Source organism: Physeter macrocephalus, chromosome 10 (genome assembly GCF_002837175.3).
Source record: "Physeter macrocephalus isolate SW-GA chromosome 10, ASM283717v5, whole genome shotgun sequence".
NCBI lineage: Eukaryota > Metazoa > Chordata > Mammalia > Artiodactyla > Physeteridae > Physeter > Physeter macrocephalus.
The window spans coordinates 36,585,860-36,604,867 of NC_041223.1; the positions used below are offsets into that span (position 1 = coordinate 36,585,860).

Below are 19,008 nucleotides of genomic sequence, written 5' to 3' on the forward strand. Positions count from 1 at the left end.
ATATCCCTCAATGAGTAAATAGCTGTACAAACTGTGGTACATAAATACCATGGAATATGACGACTCAGTAATAAAAAGGAACAAATTGCTACATGCAACAACTTGGAGGACCAAGAGAGTTATGCTAAGTGAAAAAAGCAAACTCCCAAAAGTCATAACCTGTATGATTGTATCACAATGGCAAAATTATAGACATGGAGAACAGTTTAGTGGTTGCAACGGCTTAGGGATGGTGGGAATAGGAAGGGGAGTGTTGTGTGTGCAGTGGACGTGGGGAGCTGGGTGTAATTTAGAAAAGAACAGCATGATGGAGAAGTCTGTGATGATGAAATAATTCTGTATCTTGACTGTAGTGGTGGTTACACAGATCTCCAAATGTACTAAAATGGTACAGAATTATACACACACTGTACCAAGTCAAATTCCTGGTTTTGATATTGTACTGTAATTATTTAAGATGTAGGCACTGGGAGAAAACTGGATATAGAGCACATGTGGACCTCTCTGTACTATTTTTGCAACTTCAAGTTGCAATCTATAATTATTTCAAAATAAAAAGTTAAAAACACAACTGTTAGATGATATGCGATAAACTTCCAAAAAATTTCTCGGGAGGAAACAAATACCCATCTATTAAATCTGTGTGACTTGAAGAAAATAAGTCAATTTGCTCTGTAATTTTTTTTTTTGGTTTTGGAGGGAAATAGGTTTTTGAAAACACCCTGCTGGTGTTTACAGTTGAGAAATTATATTATTACACTATTGGCCTAAATAAAAGTAGACTGCATTGCTTATGCAAAGGCATTAAACAGTTAAAATATTTAAAATACACCTAGATTTGACTGCACATTGTCTTCCTTCAGAGATTAAATTGATTCCATAGTTAACTGTGGCTAAATCTAAATACTTATAAACTTAATTCTAAGAAATACATCTCTTCAAGCTACTTCACACACTAAGATTTCATTTTTGATATGTAAAACATCTGCAATACCAACAAAAAGGGAAGCAGAATGAACTAAAGGCCACTTAAAATGAAACAATTCCTCAAAAACAAAGCTTATATAGCTCTATGTGTATACTTGAGACATTTCAATACCAGTAAAAAACATACAAACACACACATCCTTCAGCTAGCCAATATTTTAATACACAATATTAACTGCTATATAAAACGTGCTTTCACGATCTGTTACCACCTAAAATAATACATCATATAATTTTCAAAAATGTGTTCTTTGACTTCTAACCTCTGCTCTTCTTTAGAATTACCTGTGAAGGGGAGAAAATGAAGATTCATATTATACCTATGCCAAATAAAACACAATTCCTCAACAAAAAGTTTAAAAGTCCTATGTGTATAGTATGCAAGTCTCTGAATTTATAAAACCCAATTTGGAATGTGATTAGGGAATCTTTTGCCTTATAAACGGTTTTAGACTTCTCTAAAATAGTATAATTCTCTCAAAGAATGTGAAACATGCCTAGATTCTCAAAATCTGGTTTAATAATAGTCACTTCTAGATGATAATTTCTTCAGTTGTGCCAAAAGTGTCCAGATTAATGGCTCCCAACTTGAGGTTTATAGACAATTTAGTAATTCAGGGAGTTAAGGAATGTTCCAAAACTTGAAAATCCTATTATGAATCAGGCATTTAACAACTATAAAGCAATACAAATCCACTGCAACACCAAATTTCTTGTATTTAGGCTGGAATTATATCAGAGACCAAGACTAGTCATCTCAAGCTGAAAAGCTTGTTAGGTAGATAATTTTTAAGACATGAAGCCCATAAGAGAAATTAAACAAAATGAGATCTTAAGTTGTAAAAGACAAGGAACATTAGAGACCAGAATATATCCAAAAATATTTTTAAGAACTTACCTACTTTTAGGTAAGTACACTTATAATTCATTAATAAAAACAAATCAACCCTAAATTTAAGACACACACATACACTCTTCAAGTTCTTAAGCCTTGCTTTACCTGCAGAATGCACTTATATCAACTTTAACCGTACAGAAACTTATTGAAATGTTTCTAGTTGTAAGGGAATTTAAAGCCCCTTAAAAAATGCCAAGGCATGCCCATTTCTAGGCTTCCACAGAGGTCACCAAATAGGTTTATACCCTAAGGCCAGTACTTCTCTGTTCTACAAGAAGTTAGTATAGGGACTGCAAAAGAATACTATGTACTCAAATGAATTTACAAAATTCAAAGTATATTATACACCCAAATTTACAAAATGCTAAATTAAACAAGAGTTCAACAAATTACTGGTATATTTCTCATACTCTTACATAACTATAGTTATATAAAGACGTTACCGTTGTGGGAAGTTGGATAAAAGGTACAGTGGAACTCTACACTATTTTTGCACCTTCTGTGAGTCTATAATTATTTCAAAAATATTAAATGTTAAACAAAAAAAGCCTATAAAGTGGTAAACTGTCAAAAATAAGTCTCTCTCACACATCATCCTCCAGTCAACCATGTGCCAATTTACTGCATATTCTTACAGAAACAAGCACTCTATACATAACATTATGACTATTCAAGGAGGTATAGTATGTTAGGTTATATAAACTTATCTGACCCCAGAAGCCTTTCGTATTGGGGCATCTATTAACATCAAGTGAAAATAATCTTGGGAACACATATGGAAAAAACTCTGCCCTAGGCACCATACTATTACATTATACAGAAATATGAGTAAGAAGCAATCTTCTCTGCTTATATAAGCAATATGATTCAGAAGTCACTCAAATCTTAAAACAAATGTAGAAAAATCATTAGGTAAACTTAAAATGATCAAGAAGAAAGTTTTGATAAATTTCAAGGTAATAAACCTTCTCAGTTATATATAGGCTACTACATATCACACAGATTAGCAGTCAAACATTTATGTTCCCCTAAATGGCAATAAAGCAATGGCCATGAATCTTTCCATCAGAAATCCATAATATACATAATACAAAAAAAATCTAACTCTGTAATTAAAACCCGTGAAAAGCCAAGCATCAACTCGGTCAACAAAACTGAATAAGGAATCTAAACCAGGCAGAGGTGACGAACTAGGTGGTGTTTTAAGGCAACTGTGCTCAAGAAAAGAAATTCAGATCTTACCTTTGCTGCAGCCAGTACATGCTCCTTTTTAATGACTCCACACTTATTCTCACAAGCATTTGTCCGAGCCTCTTCTGCTAATCGATGAACAAAGAGTAAACAATTCAGATGCACCTTTAAAAGAGAAAATGCAAAAGGATTTTTAAGCTCAAACACTGATGTTTTGAAATAATGACTTTTAAAAAGAATATCCCCGGGCTTCCCTGGTGGTGCAGTGGTTAAGAATCCACCTGCCAATGCAGGGGACACGGGTTCGAGCCCTGGTCTGGGAAGATCTCACATGCCGCGGAGCAACGAAGTCTGTGAGCCACAACTACTGAGCCTGCACTCTAGAGCCCACGAGCCACAACTACTGAGCCCACGCGCCGCATCTACTGAATCCCACGCACTCTAGAGCCCGTGCTCCGCAACAAGAGAAGCCACCACAATGAGAAGCCCACGTACCGCAACGAAGAGTAGCCCCCGCTTGCGGCAACTAGAGAAAGCCGCACGCAGCTATGAAGACCCACCACAGCCAAAAATAATAAATAAGTAAAAATAAATAAATTTATAAAAAATAAAAAGAATATCCCAAATTTTAATGCTGTACTATTTACTACTGTGATTACATCAATTAACCTTTATTTAAAGTAACAGAATTCAGTTTAATATATGTCCATCTTAAGATTCCATAAAAAAGACTTAGTTATTACAATACATGAAACAAGTCTATATAAAGCTGACCAAAGGCCATAGACAATAACATTACTCTAAAGGATCATTATATCAAAACTTAGGTAGGTCTTTATTAAGAAAAAATATTCCTGTTTCCCATTCCAACTAAATTTAAGTTTCCAATGTAACTTAAAATTTCCCCCAAATTAAAAAAACATTATCAAATACTGTATATAAGGCTAGTCCTCTCTCATTCTATGATCCAAGGTATAAAGCTCTTGTAACCAGATATTTAATTTGAAATATCTAATCAAAAACATGTTAATAATTGAAATTTTAAAAGTTTATCGCATTTATATACAAAGGTCAAGTTACTTGTCTTCCAACAACATCAAAATAATCGTATCTACTATTAATAATCTTAAAATTTCTTAAAAAGTAGCCTTAAACTACATAAAATAAGCAGACAAAACAAAATTCCAAACTCCACAAAGAACTGTAGTTATATAAGATATTAGCATTGTGGGAAGCTGCGTAAAAGGTAAGGGGAATTCTCTACTATTTTTGCCACTTCTTGTGAACCAATAGGTATTTCAAAATACAAAGCAAAAAGTCTGCAAAAGTATAGACTGACAAAAGTAAGTCTCTCTTCCACATCATCCCCCAGTCAACTATGGTTGCCAGCTTCTTGCATATTCTTATAGAAACAACTTCTACATATTAGCAAAACATATACATGTACCATAATATATGTGTACATATATCATTATTTAACCTCACTATTTCAATATGTACATTTTGCTAAATATTTTACTCAAAATTCACTACCCTAATCAAAAAGGGCTACTCATTCTATATGCATATATATATATATATATATATATAGCTTGAAAACAGTTAAAGTAGAGCTCAAACCCAAGCAACAGAGAATGTAAAGTGAGTTGCAGTCCTATCTCATTTCTCCCTCTAGTAACACATCTAGTGCTCTTTTATTTAAATTACTGGTAACATCTCTATCCACTGCTTCTGCCATGTGCCTGAAGTCACTACCAATCTAGGTCCAATTAGATAGTCTCTTTAACATATAATTTATTTGATCATTTACACAATAGTACACACTCTTTGCAGTGAGAACAATTAATTAATACATAACACTTGGAAGAAGCAAGAAACTAAAATCCTGCAGACTGTGGAATGAAAACCACATCCACAGAAAAAGAGACAAAATGAAAAGGCAGAGGACTATGTACCAGATGAAGGAACAAGATAAAACCCCAGAAAAACAGTAAAATGAAGTGGAGATAGGCAACTGTCCAAAAAAAGAATTCAGAATAATGATAGTGAAGATGAGCCAGGACCTTGGGAAAAAAAAGGAGGAAAAGATTGAGAAGATGCAAGAAATGTTTAACAAAGGTTTAGAAGAATTAAAGAACAAACACCTAGAAGAATTAAAGAACAAACAAAGAGAGATGAACAGTACAATAACTGAAATGAAAAATACACTAGAAGGAACAAATACCAGAATAATTGAGGCAGAAGGACAGATAAGTGACCTGGAAAAAGAATGGTTGAATTCACTGCCATGGAACAGAATAAAGAAAAAAGAATGAAAAGAAATGAAGACAGCCTAAGAGATCTCTGGGAAAACAAACGTAACAACATTCGCATTATAGGGGTTCCAGAAGGAGAAGAGAGAGAGGAAAGACCCGAGAAAATATTTGAAGAGATTATAGAGGAAAACTTCCCTAACATGGGAAAGGAAATAGCCACCCAAATCCAGGAAGCACAGAGACTCCCAGGCAGGATAAACCCAAGAAGAAACACGCTGAGACACATAGTAATCAAATTGACACAAATTAAAGACAAAGAAAAATTATTAAAGGCAACAAGGGAAAAACAACAAATAACATGCAAGGGAACTCCCATAAGGTTAACAGCTGATTTCTCAGCAGAAACTCTACAAGCCAGAAGAGAGTGGCACGATATATTTAAAGTGATGAAAGGGAAAAAGAAAAAGCTACAACCAAGATTACTCTACCCAGCAAGTATCTCATTCAGATTCGATGGAGAAGTCAAGATTTACAGAAAAGCAAAAGCTAAGAATTGAGCATCACCAAACCAGCTCTACAACAAATGCTAAAGGAACTTCTCTAAGTGGAAAACACAAGAGAAGAAAAGGACCAACAAAAACAAACCCAAAACAATTAAGAAAATGGTAATAGGAACATACATAACAATAATTACCTTAAATGTAAATGGATTAAATGCTGCAACCAAAAGACACAGGCTCGCTGAATGGATACAAAAACAAGACCCATATATATGCTGTCTACAAGAGACCCACTTCAGACCTAGAGACACAAACAGACTGAAAGTGAGGGGATGGAAAAAGGTATTACATGAAAATGGAAATCAAAAGAAAGCTGGAGTACTAATACTCATATCAGATAAAATAGACATTAAAATAAAGAATGTTGCAAGAGACAAGGAAGGACACTACATAATGATCAAGAGATCAATCCAAGAAGAATATATAACAATTATAAATATATATGCACCCAACATAGGAGCACCTCAATATATAAGGCAACTGCTAACAGCTATAAAAGAGGAAATCAGGGCTTCCCTGGTGGCGAAGTGGTTGAGAATCTGCCTGCCAATGCATGGGACACGAGTTTGAGCCCTGGTCTGGGAAGATCTCACATGCCGCGGAGCAACTGGGCCCATGAGCCACAACTACTGAGCCTGCAAGTCTGGAGCCTGTGCTCCGCAACAAGAGAGGCCGCGACAGTGAGAGGCCTGCCCACTGCGATGAAGAGTGGCCCGCGCTTGCCACAACTAGAGAAAGCCCTCGCACAGAAACGAAGACACAACACAGCCAAACATAAACAAATAAATTAATTAATTTTAAAAAGAAACAGTAAAAAAAAAAAAAAAAAAAAAAAAGACGAAATCGACAGCAACACAATAATAGTGGGGGACTTTAAAACCTCACCTAGACCAATGGACAGATCATCCAGACAGAAAATTAATAAGGAAACACAAGTTTTAAATGACACAACAGACCAACCAGATTAAACTGATATTTATAAGAATATTTATCATATTATAGTAAATAAATTCATATTTATTCCATCCAAAAACAGCACATTACACTTTCTTCTGAAGTGCACACAGAACATTCTCCAGGATAGATCACATCTTGGGTCACAAATCAAGCCTCAGTATATTTAAGAAAATTGAAATCATATCAAGCATCCTTTCTGATCACCACACTATGAGATTAGAAATCAATTACAGGGAAAAAAAAAATTAAAAACACAAACACATGGAGGCTAAACAATATGTTACTAAATAACCAGCAGGTCACTGAATAAATCAAAGAGGAAATCAAATACCTAGAGACAAATGACAACAAAAACATGACAATCCAAAACCTATGGGATGCAGCAAAAGCAGTTCTAAGACTGAAGTTTATAGCAATACAATCCTACCTCAAGAACAAAGAAAATTCTCAAATAAACAATCTAACCTTACACCTAAAGGAACCAGAGAAAGAAGAACAAACAAAACTCAGTTAGTAGAAGGAAAGAAAACAAAGATCAGAGCAGAAATAAATGAAGTAGAAACAAAGAAAACAATAGCAAAGATCAATGAAACTAAAAGCTGGCTCTTTTAGAAGATAAACGAAATTGATAAACCTTTAGCCAGACTCTTCAAGAAAAAGTGGGAGAGGACTCAAATAAGTAAAATTAGAAATGAACAAGGAGAAGTTACAATGGACACCACAGAAATACAAAGCATCCTAAGAGACTACTGCAAGCAACTCTATGCCAATAAAATGGACAACCTGGAAGAAATGGACAAATTCTTAGAAAGGTATAAACTTCCAAGATTGAACCAGGAAGAAACAGAAAATATAAACAGACCAATCACAAGTAATGAAATTGAAACTGAGATTAAATACCTAAAGCAATTAGAGAAAGAAGAACAAAAAAACCTCAAAGTTAGCATAAGGAAAGAAAACAAAGATCAGAGCAGAAATAAATGAAGTAGAAACAAAGAAAACAATAGCAAAGATCAATGAAACTAAAAGCTGGCTCTTTTAGAAGATAAACGAAATTGATAAACCTTTAGCCAGACTCTTCAAGAAAAAGTGGGAGAGGACTCAAATAAGTAAAATTAGAAATGAACAAGGAGAAGTTACAATGGACACCACAGAAATACAAAGCATCCTAAGAGACTACTGCAAGCAACTCTATGCCAATAAAATGGACAACCTGGAAGAAATGGACAAATTCTTAGAAAGGTATAAACTTCCAAGATTGAACCAGGAAGAAACAGAAAATATAAACAGACCAATCACAAGTAATGAAATTGAAACTGAGATTAAATATCTTCCAACAAACTAAAGTCCAGGACCAGACGGCTTCACAGAAGAATTCTATCAAACATTTAGAGAAGAGCTAACACCCATCCTTCTCAAACTCTTCCAAAAAATTGCAGAGGAATGAACACTCCCAGACTCATTCTATGAGGCCACCATCACCCTGATACCAAAACCAGACAAAGATATGACAAAAAAGGAAAATTACGAACCAATATCACTGATGAATATAGATGCAAAAGTCCTCAACAAAATCCTAGCAAACAGGGCTTCCCTGGTGGCGCAGTGGTTGAGAGTCCGCCTGCCGATGCAGGGGACACGGGTTCATGCCCCAGTCCGGGAAGATCCCACATGCTGCAGAGTGGCTGGGCCCGTAAGCCATGGCTGCTGAGCCTGCGCGTCCGGAGCCTGTGCTCCGCAATGGGAGAGGCCACAGCAGTGAGAGGTCCGTGTACCGAAAAGAAAAAAAAAAAATCCTAGCAAACAGAATCCAGCAACACATTAAAAGGATCATACACCGTGATCAAGTGGGATTTATCTCAGGGATGCAAGGATTCTTCAATAAAAAATCAATGTGATACACCATATTAACAAATTGAAGAATAAAAACCATACGATCATCTCAAAAGATGCAGAAAAAGCTTCTGACAAACTTCAACATCTATTTATAATAAAAACTCTCCAGAAAGTGGGCATAGAGGGAACCTACCTCAACATCATAAAGGCCATATATGACAAACCCACAGCAAACATCATTCTCAACAGTGAAAAACTGAAACCATTTCCTCTAAGATCAGGCACAAGATAAGGTTGTCCACTCTCACCACTATTAGTCAACATAGTTTTGGAAGTTTTAACCACAGCAATCAAAGAAAAAGAAATAAAAGGAACACAAACCGGAAAAGAAGAAGTAAAGCTGTCACTGTTTGCAGATGACATGATACTATACATAGAGAATCCTAAAGATGTTACCAGAAAACTACTAGAGCTAATCAATGCATTTGGTAAAGTTGCAGGATACAGAATTAATGCCCAGAAATCTCTTGCGTTCCTATACACTAACAACGAAAGATCAGAAAGAGAAATTAAGGAAACAATCCCCTTCACCATTGCAACAAAAAAGAATAAAATACCTAGGAATAAAGCTCCTAAGGAGATAAAAAACCTGTCTTCAGAAAACTATAAGACACTGATGAAAGAAATCAAAGATGACACAAACAGATGGGGAGATATACCATGTTCTTAGACTGGAAGAATCAATACTGTGAAAATGACTATACTACCCAAAGCAATCTACAGATTCCATGCAATCCTTATCAAATTACCAATGGCATTTTTTTTTTTTTTTTACAGAACTAGAACAAAGAATCTTAAAATTTGTATGAAGACACAAAAGAGCCCAAATAGCCACAGCAATCTTGAGGGAAATAAACGGAGGTGGAGGAATTAGACTCCCTGACTTCACACTATACTACAAAGCTACAGAAATCAAGACAATATGGTACTGACACAAAAAGAGAAATACAGATTAACGGAACAGGATAGAAAGCCCAGAGATAAGCCCAAGCACCTATGGTCAACTAATCTATGACAAAGGAGGCAAGGAGATACAATGGAGGAAAGACAGTCTCTTCAATAAGTGGTGCTGGGAAAACTGGACAGCTACATGTAAAAGAATGAAATTAGAACACTCCCTAACACCTACACAAAAGTAACCTCAAAATGGATTAAAGACCTAAATGTAAGACCAGACCAGACACTATAAAACTCTTAGAGGAAACCACAGGAAACATATTCTTTGACATAAATCAAAGCAAGATCTTTTCTGACCCACCTCCTAAAGTAATGGAAATCAAAACAAAAATAAACAAATGGTACCTAATGAAACTTAAAAGCTTTTGCACAGCAAAGGAAACTATAAACAAGATGAAAAGACAACCCTCAGAATGGGAGAAAATATTTGCAAACGAATCAACGGACAAAGGATTAATCTCCAAAATATATAAACAGCTCATGCAGCTCAATATTAAAAAAACAAGCAACCCAATCAAAACATGGGCAGTAGACCTAAATAGACATCTCTCCAAAGAAGAGAAACAGATGTCCAAGAGGCACATGAAAAGATGCTCAACATCACTAATTATCAGAGCAATGCAAATCAAAACCACAATGAGGTATCACCTCACACCAGTTAGAATGGGCATCATCAGAAAATCTACAAACAACAAATGTTGGAGAGGGTGTAAAGAAAAGGGAACTCTCTTGCATTGTTGGTGGGAATGCAAATTGATACAGCCACTATGGAGAACAGTATGGAGGTTCCTTAAAAAACTAAACATGGAGGTTCCTTTAGAAACTAAAAATAGAATTACCATATGACCCAGCGATCTCACTACTGGGCATATACCCAGAGAAAACCATAATTCAAAAAGACACATGCACCCCAATGTTCATTGCAGCACTGTTTAAAACAGCCAGGTCATGGAAGCAACCTAAATGCCCACCAACAGACGAATGGATAAAGAAGATGTGGTACATACATACAATGGAATATTACCCAGCCATCAAAGGGAACGAAACTGGGTCATCTGTATAGACATGGATGGACCTAGAGACTGTCATACAGAGTGAGGTAAGTCAGAAAGAGAAGAACAAATATCGCATATTAATGCATATATTTGGAATCTAGAAAAATAGTACAGATGAACCAGTTGGCAAGGTAGAAATAGAGACACAGATGTAGATGTCCATACAAATGTATGGACACCAAGGGGGGAAAGTGGGGGCGGGGATGAATTGGGAGGTTGGGATTGACATATATACACTAATATGTATAAAACTGATAGCTAATAAGAACTTGCTGTATAAAAAAATAAAATTAAAGAAAAACACACAATACTTAACTCTCCCTAACAGCTCACTAAATGTTAAATAACTAGGTAATGTGGTGCTTTAAATTATTATGCAGAAATCTTTAGTGGATTGTTATAGATGTTTAAGAATGTTTTAGTGATATTTGGGGAAAGCAGAGGAGTTTGGGAATTTAAATTTAACATGATAAAGAACCTATGGAAGTAGATATTCTTTTGGTACTTTTTTGATGCACTGTCTTGTTTAATTCTCACAAGAACTCTGAGCTAAATCACCCAATCCTGATTCTTTACATTATACCATGTCATTCAAAATGTCTTTAAACTTCCAAGGATATACCATTTCCTTCTGCAACAAAAGTACTCCATAACATGGCTCAATTTCCTCTGTTAATCTGTATTTTCTACTTCTAAAGCTAAATATTTTCCAGATGCCTCATGAAAAATTCCAAATTCCTTAATACTAAACCCCACTTGACTAGGCTTTTCTAATTTCATCTCTCACCTTTCCCAACTTTCAGTTCTATACTAGGTCTTTTGAACTTCTTTCAGTATTCAAACACAAGTTTGCTTACAGCCATGCTACTGGTTTATAGACTTCTCTAAAAAGCCAAATTCCTCCCAATATGTAAGGTTATATAGATCCATGGCACCCTGAACTTCTTATCACTGTACATACTACATACATTAGGCAGCAATTTCTCACCTGTCTTCTTCAATGTACTATAAGGGCAAAACCATGTCTATCTTCCCAGACATTATATCCCCAGTGACCTTTAGCCCTTGGCCCAATATGCAGTAGGTAGTCAATTATTATTGCATGAACAAAAGATCCATCCATATCTCCCCAAATTAGGCAAAAAATTTTTTTAGCCAATCCCAAATAAACCACACTCTGTTTTGAGGCTTGAGTCCTTTACTCTTCATGGGCATGAACCATAGATACTGAATTAATATTACTTTTTTTAATGTCAGAATTTTTTTTTAACAACCTGTTTCTCGGTAACAAAACAGTTAATTGAGTGGTGTCACTCAAGTGCACTAAGGTTTAAATTAAAATGGTCAGAACAAAAGCAAATTTTATGGTTTCAGCTAGACATTCAATCCTGAAAGCCATTCCATCAAGAACTTACACTTTGGAAAAATAAAAAATCAGCTTGCTTGAAAGGTAAACCAAAAGATAATTTACAAAGAGGTATCCATTTGGCAGTCTCAGGTGACCAAAAGACTGGGCCAGCCTGACTTCCTCCCCACTTCCTCACAGCACTTCTGAGGTTTACATAAACTGTAAGTACCCAGATATTTGCACAATATTCCTTAGTGATAAATCTAAAAACTGAGTCACAAGAAAGCCGAACAATTTGAGATTAACATACATTCACCAGTATTGGCCCTGGTGATATACAATCAAATAAGTCATAAAATAAACAACAATAAAAAGCCAGTGCAGAAGAATATGAAGTAACACAAGGAAGTTATAAGTAAAATGTTAGAAATATCAATCCACATACAGTCATCATCACTCCCAACTATAATTGTACACTCAGAATGTTCAAGGTATTATGCTAAACACCAGGAATACAAGAAGTTCCCAATTCAAACTTCCCAGTCCGATGGGAGAATGAAACCTAATTAAAGACAAATGTGTGACAGTAGATGATATTGGAAGGTAAGGTTGATCCTTTCTAAGACCATGAAGGAAGGCTTCACCGAATAACAGGCATTTGAACTGAATTTTGAAATAACTGAAGTTTGAGAAGCGGAGTGGAGTGAGGACATCTTCAAACCGAAGAAATATCTTATGCAAAGACATCATAAAAGTAGATTAGCTCTGTGTTAAAAATAATGGAAGACACAAAAGGAGATATGTGTGGTTCCTTCCCCTCAAGAAGCTGCATACTGCACTGGGAGACAACACTGACATATAAAACTTAGAGAATAGCATCAGGGTCCCAGTAGCTAAACTGTATGATGTACACTCTTACGGCTATCAAAGTTCAGAAAAAAAAAAAACAGACTGCCTTAATTGTAGAGGAGTTTATGGATGATGTGGGACACCTGCTGGGTAAGATAATTAAGTACCAATGGCAAGCAGAAAACCATAAATAAAGAAACCAGAGTGATGCATGGCATATACAAGATGGTGAAGGAGAAATAATGAAAGCCAAAGACAAGCATACAATCTAGTAATAGACGGTAGCAAAAAGAACTTCCATTCCCCTACCACTGCAAATGCTTAGAATTTCACCTCCCCTTCTTTCCTGGACCACCTGGATCCCACACCACAACAGAGTCCTCCTGTCCAGGGGTCATTTGGGGCAGGCAAGTGTGGATGTGGGAGGAATCTGACTACTTGAGAAATTTCTGCCCAACAATCTACACCAGCTGGTAGTCTCCTAGATTCTAGAGCAGGTACATTTCCTCCCCCCTCCACTGATTGAGAGAACCCCAGCACCAGTGAAAACTTCAGAATAAATTACCTAAAATTCTTTTGAAAATCAATTTCACTTTAATACAGCTCACTTGTGCCACCTTAATCACCACCTTGGGGGAAGGAGGGTAATAAAACAGTATATATTGTCTTTTCTTACAGGGTCTGAAAAAGGACAGGAGATATTAAAAGGGCTACTTTTCCAAGGGGAAAAAAAGTTGTTTTGGCTCAGAGAAAGGAAAAGTGAAGATAATTCTATAGTAATTTAGCAAAAATAGAAACCCTAAAATTAGGGGAGGCAGTAGAGAGCTGGCAGGGGCTGCAGAGAAAAGAGGTGGTGGGGGGACAATGTAGCTTAAGAAGAGATGGAATGATGTATTGTGAAGCCACCCTCCATGCCATATATCCCTATTATCCACAACTCTTTATCCTTGATCTCGGGGAAATTAGGTGCCCACCTGTAGTGGCTCCTTTACTCAAAGAGCTCTTGTAACAAACCACAGGAGGTGCCTCCTATGGTTTAAACCTAGGGAAACAGTGTTCATTCTGCTAGAGGGATATATATTCCAGGCATTCAACATAAAAACTCTTAATTTATTTCAAAACAGAAATATTACACAGTGGTTTGGTTGTGGTTATTTATCATGTGAGCATTATGCTGCAGTTACTATGAGTCAGATAAACTTTTAATGGTTGGGCTTGAAAACTAAACTAACAGGTGTTCTATTTGTCTAGGAAAACGAATTCACATTTGGGAACCCACTACTTACAAGTAAACTTTTGGATCAGGGTTCTTTAGTAAATAAGCTAATGTAGAGGAAATAGGGCAATGTATTTGTTTAACAACGTAAAAAGAAGGGGAAGAAAGGAAGGCAAGAAGGGCACATTTGAAAGGCATGTCAGTAATGCCTTTCACAATATTTAAATAAAAATAACCCAGCCTGAATTCCAAAATCTATTTTTTTAAATGTATCTTTCGAAGCTTTGCAAATTCCACTAAGCACAGTACCAGACTGTGCTCCTTAATAGCGATACTGAAAAACTATAAGCAGGAACTTAATGTTAGTTTTCCCCTTCAATTGATGTGGCTAATAGCCTCCTGTAAAAAAAAAGTCAGGATATCTACATTTCAGAGGGCCCCAAAACAACTCAGCATCAGGAATACTAACTGATATGCCAGGGTGGGGCAAACCCGCCCAGTTGTTGCTGCGAACGCCTCAAACGTAGGCCTGAAAGCTAGATTGGCCGGGGGCGGCGAAATAAAGGCTGGGGGTTATTTCCCCTGTCTCCGCCCCACTTACAGTCCTAGAAGGGACAAAATCTCACCAGTAGGTCGCTATTTGTCTCCAGACGGAGGTGACGCTTCCGTTGCTTGAAGACGCGCTTTAGAAAACCGCGGGGAGCCTTCCGCTTTATCAGCTTCCTCTGCGAGACTGTGGTCGAGAGCGCCATCCTCTCCCTCCGGCTCGGGAACCAGCCGCCTGAGCTTCCTAGGTCCTCCCTGCGCCGCACTGCAGCTCACGCCCGCGGGGACACCGAGAACCCCGACTCCGACGCTTCTACAGGCCCCGAGACCAGGCCGGAACGTTTGAATCCGCCGCCAATTGAGCGCGCCTGGCGCCCGGTAGTGACGTCAGCACGCTCAAGCCCCGCCCCCCGCGGCGCCTGGCTGTTGATGGAACACACCCTCGGTGGGCGCCCCGTGACGTCATAGACGGGCGAGCATTGCGGCTTTAGCGTTTAGCACTAGCTCTTTGAAACAATTTCTCCAGTGTTCGATAGAGATGTTGGGAAATTGTGGAAAATGTTGGTATGCCAAAGCAGCCACACCTACTGTCCCAGCTTTCATTCTCTACTGAGCCTAATTCCAATGAAAGAAAAAATAGATGAATAGAAAGAAGTCTATGATGTTTCATCAGGATTCTTGAAGAACCAATGGCTTCCTAGCAAGGCATGATTTTCTGATACTAATAGCTAACGTTTTTCACTTTTACGTAATTTTATGTTATCTTATCTGAGGTCTTTTCATGATTCAAGCTTTTCTTTACAAATGCTGCTCCCTTTAATGTTAAGGCCCCTACACTTAACCTTGCAATAACTTCTGTTGTAGTTTAAATGCTACCTCATTGAATCCTTCTTTTCCAAGCAATTAACTCTTCCATCTTCTGTGCTACCCCTGTAAGCGGTTCTCAGACGTCATCGTGCATCATCTGAAGCACAACCCCTTGGTTTCTTGGTTCAGTAGGTCTCAATGGGTCTTGAGAATTTGCATTTCTAACAAGTACTCGAGACATGTTGGAACACTGTTAGTCTGACCACTCTGATATCACTGTGATGTTATTTATAATTACCTCTAATACTAATGCTGTAGAAGTTGTTGTGTTGTGCTTTCAATATCCACATAGATCCTTCTATCTGGCCTCCCACTTTCAAGATCTCCTCTCTGCCAATAATCTTATCTTTCATCCTATGAGCCACTTACATCTGTGGTCATACACTAGGCCTTGTCATTACTAATACCCTTCCACATTCTCAATTCAGTTGTCTTACTCTTCAACCTTATTTCTGGAACTCACTTCCTCCAATATCCCCACTTCAACAATTCTTACATGCTACTGGATCACTGTCCTCTCTGTCTCTACCATGTCCCTAACCTTAATCTATTTTTTATTCTCCTTCCTGTGGTCTATTGTACATCACCATAATATCCTCTTGCATTTATCCTTAACTCTCTAGTCAGGCTCTTTTTTTCCCTCATACTCAATTGACAAAAACCCAACCCTGCTTAAGTTAAAATCTCAATCCATTCTGTATTTGCATCTGTACATTGATGTTGTCTTAAGAAAAAACATGCAAGTTTGTGTCTGGTCTCAAGGTAAATACATGACCATTTTATTGAGCCTCTAAGTACAGCCTGCAGTCTTTTGCTATTTCTGAAGTCCATTCATTCATCCATTCTACACTCCCTACCCCATCCTAACCCTCAGCTGATGACATTGTTTTAATAACAAAATAGAAGCACCCCATAGAGACTTTCCACATGCTCCCACCACCACATCTACCCATCAATCTCCATCTGCTCCCATGGATGAACCATCTATCTAAGGCCAACTAATCCACTTGAGCCCTAGATCCCAGTTCACTCCCTTTCTTAAGGACATCCTCTGGCAATTCTTCCCTATTTTGCTTCATGAATTTTCCTTCTTTGCTGAATTTTTCTTTTCATCTGCACAAACACATGCTATAATATCTCCAACCTTTTGGAAACTCTGGATCTTATATTTAGCAACTTCCTTCTCATTTTTTTCACAGAAAAACTAGAAAGGATTGGCTAAATTTTATGTCTCCAATTCCTTTCCTCCCATTCTCTCTTGAAGCCACTGCAATCAGACTTTAGTACCTATCTCTCCACCAAAATTATTTTGGTTAACATGATCAATAACACTTTTAAATCCAGTGGTCATTTCTCAGGCTTCAGTTTATTTGACTAACCAGGAATATTTGTTGGGTTTTATGATTCTTTCCTCCAAGAAACATTTTCTTTAATTGGATGCTATTCTCTTTTGGTTTTCCTCCCACCTGATGGCCTTTTAGTCTCCTTTTCTGGTTGCTTTGTGTGCTTTATCTCTAAATCCTGGAGTATCCCAAGACTTAGTCCTCAGAGTTCTTCTCTTCTCTATCTACACTCCCTCCCTCTATGACCTCCATCCAGTACCATGGCTTTAAGTACCAAATGTACATCTCCAGTTGATTCTCTTCCCTAATCAGACATGTATATCCAATTCTTCATTGAACTGGAATTTTTTAAAGTCATCTTAAATTTAACACATTCAAACTTAGCTCTTGATACACCCCTGTACCCCCAAATTGATTCTCCCACCATCTTCCCAGTCACAGCTGATAACACTTTCATCTTTTCAATTACTCAAGCCAAAATCTTGGAGTCAGCCTTGGCTCCCCACTTTCTTTCCCCCCATATTCAATTTTTCAGCAAATTCTGTCCCCTCTACTTGCAGTATCTTATCACTTTTGGCCAAGCCACCATCATCTCTCACTTGGATTATTGTGCAACACCCTCCTGTGTCTCAGCCTGTTTCTATTTATCCTCAACAGAAGAGCCAAATTTAACTCAGATTATGTCACTCTTCTCCCCAATCCCCTTCCATTTCCCTCAAAATAAAAGTCCCTACAATGACTTATGAAGCGTTATCTGTCCCCTAAATGCAAAGAAACCTATGAATATACAGTTAACTCTTTGACCTGATCTCCCACAATTCAGCAGCTCACTCTCTTCCAGCTATATTAGACTCCTTGATTGCTCTCAGACATACCTGAAATCCAACAGATATGCCAACCACTCTCTCATCAGGTGTTTACACTTACTATTCCCTCTGCCAAGGATATTTTTCCCCATTCGTCTTCATAAGTGTCTCCATCATCTTTTTCAGGTCTCTGTCGGTATCACAAAGACCTATTTAAAATAGGAACTCCACACATATGTACTTAGAAACACACATGTGCACACACATACCTGGATCCAGTAGTGTGCAGAAACCGACATATGTTCCCAGCTCTTGTGTTCAGTGACGTTACATCAGTAGCTAGAAATTGGTCATGGTAGAAGTATTTACGCCACGGGAACTGGCAAATTTTCTTTTTTTCTGGAAAGCAAGTGGTTAAACATTTACCAACATAACACTGCACATATCCCTGCCAACCTGAACACACTAACACTTTCAGTGGGTTATTTTTCTCTGTAGCACTTTTCACTATCTAATATTAGCTTCTGCATATAGAAAAACGTTATTGTAGCTCTATCTATATAATAGAAATAATTGGAGACAACATTCATAAAGGGGGGAATGGAAACACATATTGTCATATGTGTGCTTCCTATTGCTATTATCACAAACTTAATAGCTTAAAACAAAGCAAATGTATCATCTTACAGTTCTGCAGATCAGAAATCCTAAAATCAAGGTGTCAGCCTTCCTCCTAGAGGCTCTAAGGGAGAATCTGTTTCCTTGCCTTTTCCACCTTTTAGGGGCCACTTCCATTCTTTGACTCAAGGCCCCTTCCTTCATCTTCAAAGCACATCACTCTACCCTCTGTTTCTATCAGCACATATTTTTCTGACTCTGATCCTCCTGACTTCTTCTAAGAACCCTTGTTATTACATTGGGCCTACCCAGATAATCCAGGATAATCTTCCCATTTTAAGAGTCTTAATTTAATCAAATCTTCACATTCTTTTATTCTCTAGTTAACATTTTCAGATGCTAGAGATTAGGGCACTGACATCTTGGGGGAGAAGGGCATTATTCTGCCTACCACAGGCTCTCTTCCTGGACTTAATTCTAGAGTAGGGCTGTTCAGTAGAAATTTCTTCAGTGATGGATGTGTTTATCTTCTCTGTCCAATATAGTAACACGTGGCTGTTGAGCATTTGAAATATGGCTAATGTGACTAACAATATTAATCTCATTTAAATGTGATTAATTTACATTTAATAGCCATGTGTCACTAGTGGCTACGATAG

At 37.3% G+C, this 19,008-nt stretch overlaps 1 protein-coding gene across 2 annotated transcripts; it reads right to left on the reverse strand.

Moving 5' to 3' along the window:
- Positions 1-599: 599 nt before the first annotated feature.
- CENPW (centromere protein W) lies at positions 600-15,068 on the reverse strand. Of its 2 annotated transcripts, XM_007123469.2 has the most exons (3): positions 14,796-15,068; positions 3,128-3,241; positions 600-1,272 (listed from the first exon to the last, which is right to left on the reverse strand). In XM_007123469.2, the coding sequence occupies exons 1-3, from the start codon at positions 14,919-14,921 to the stop codon at positions 1,246-1,248; spliced, it is 267 nt and encodes an 88-aa protein (XP_007123531.1). In that variant the 5' UTR covers positions 14,922-15,068; the 3' UTR covers positions 600-1,245. The 2 variants fall into 2 exon arrangements, with proteins under 2 accessions (XP_007123531.1, XP_023978180.1); XM_024122412.2 differs by lacking the exon at positions 600-1,272 and having other exon boundaries at positions 3,124-3,201; positions 14,796-15,054.
- Positions 15,069-19,008: the final 3,940 nt, after the last annotated feature.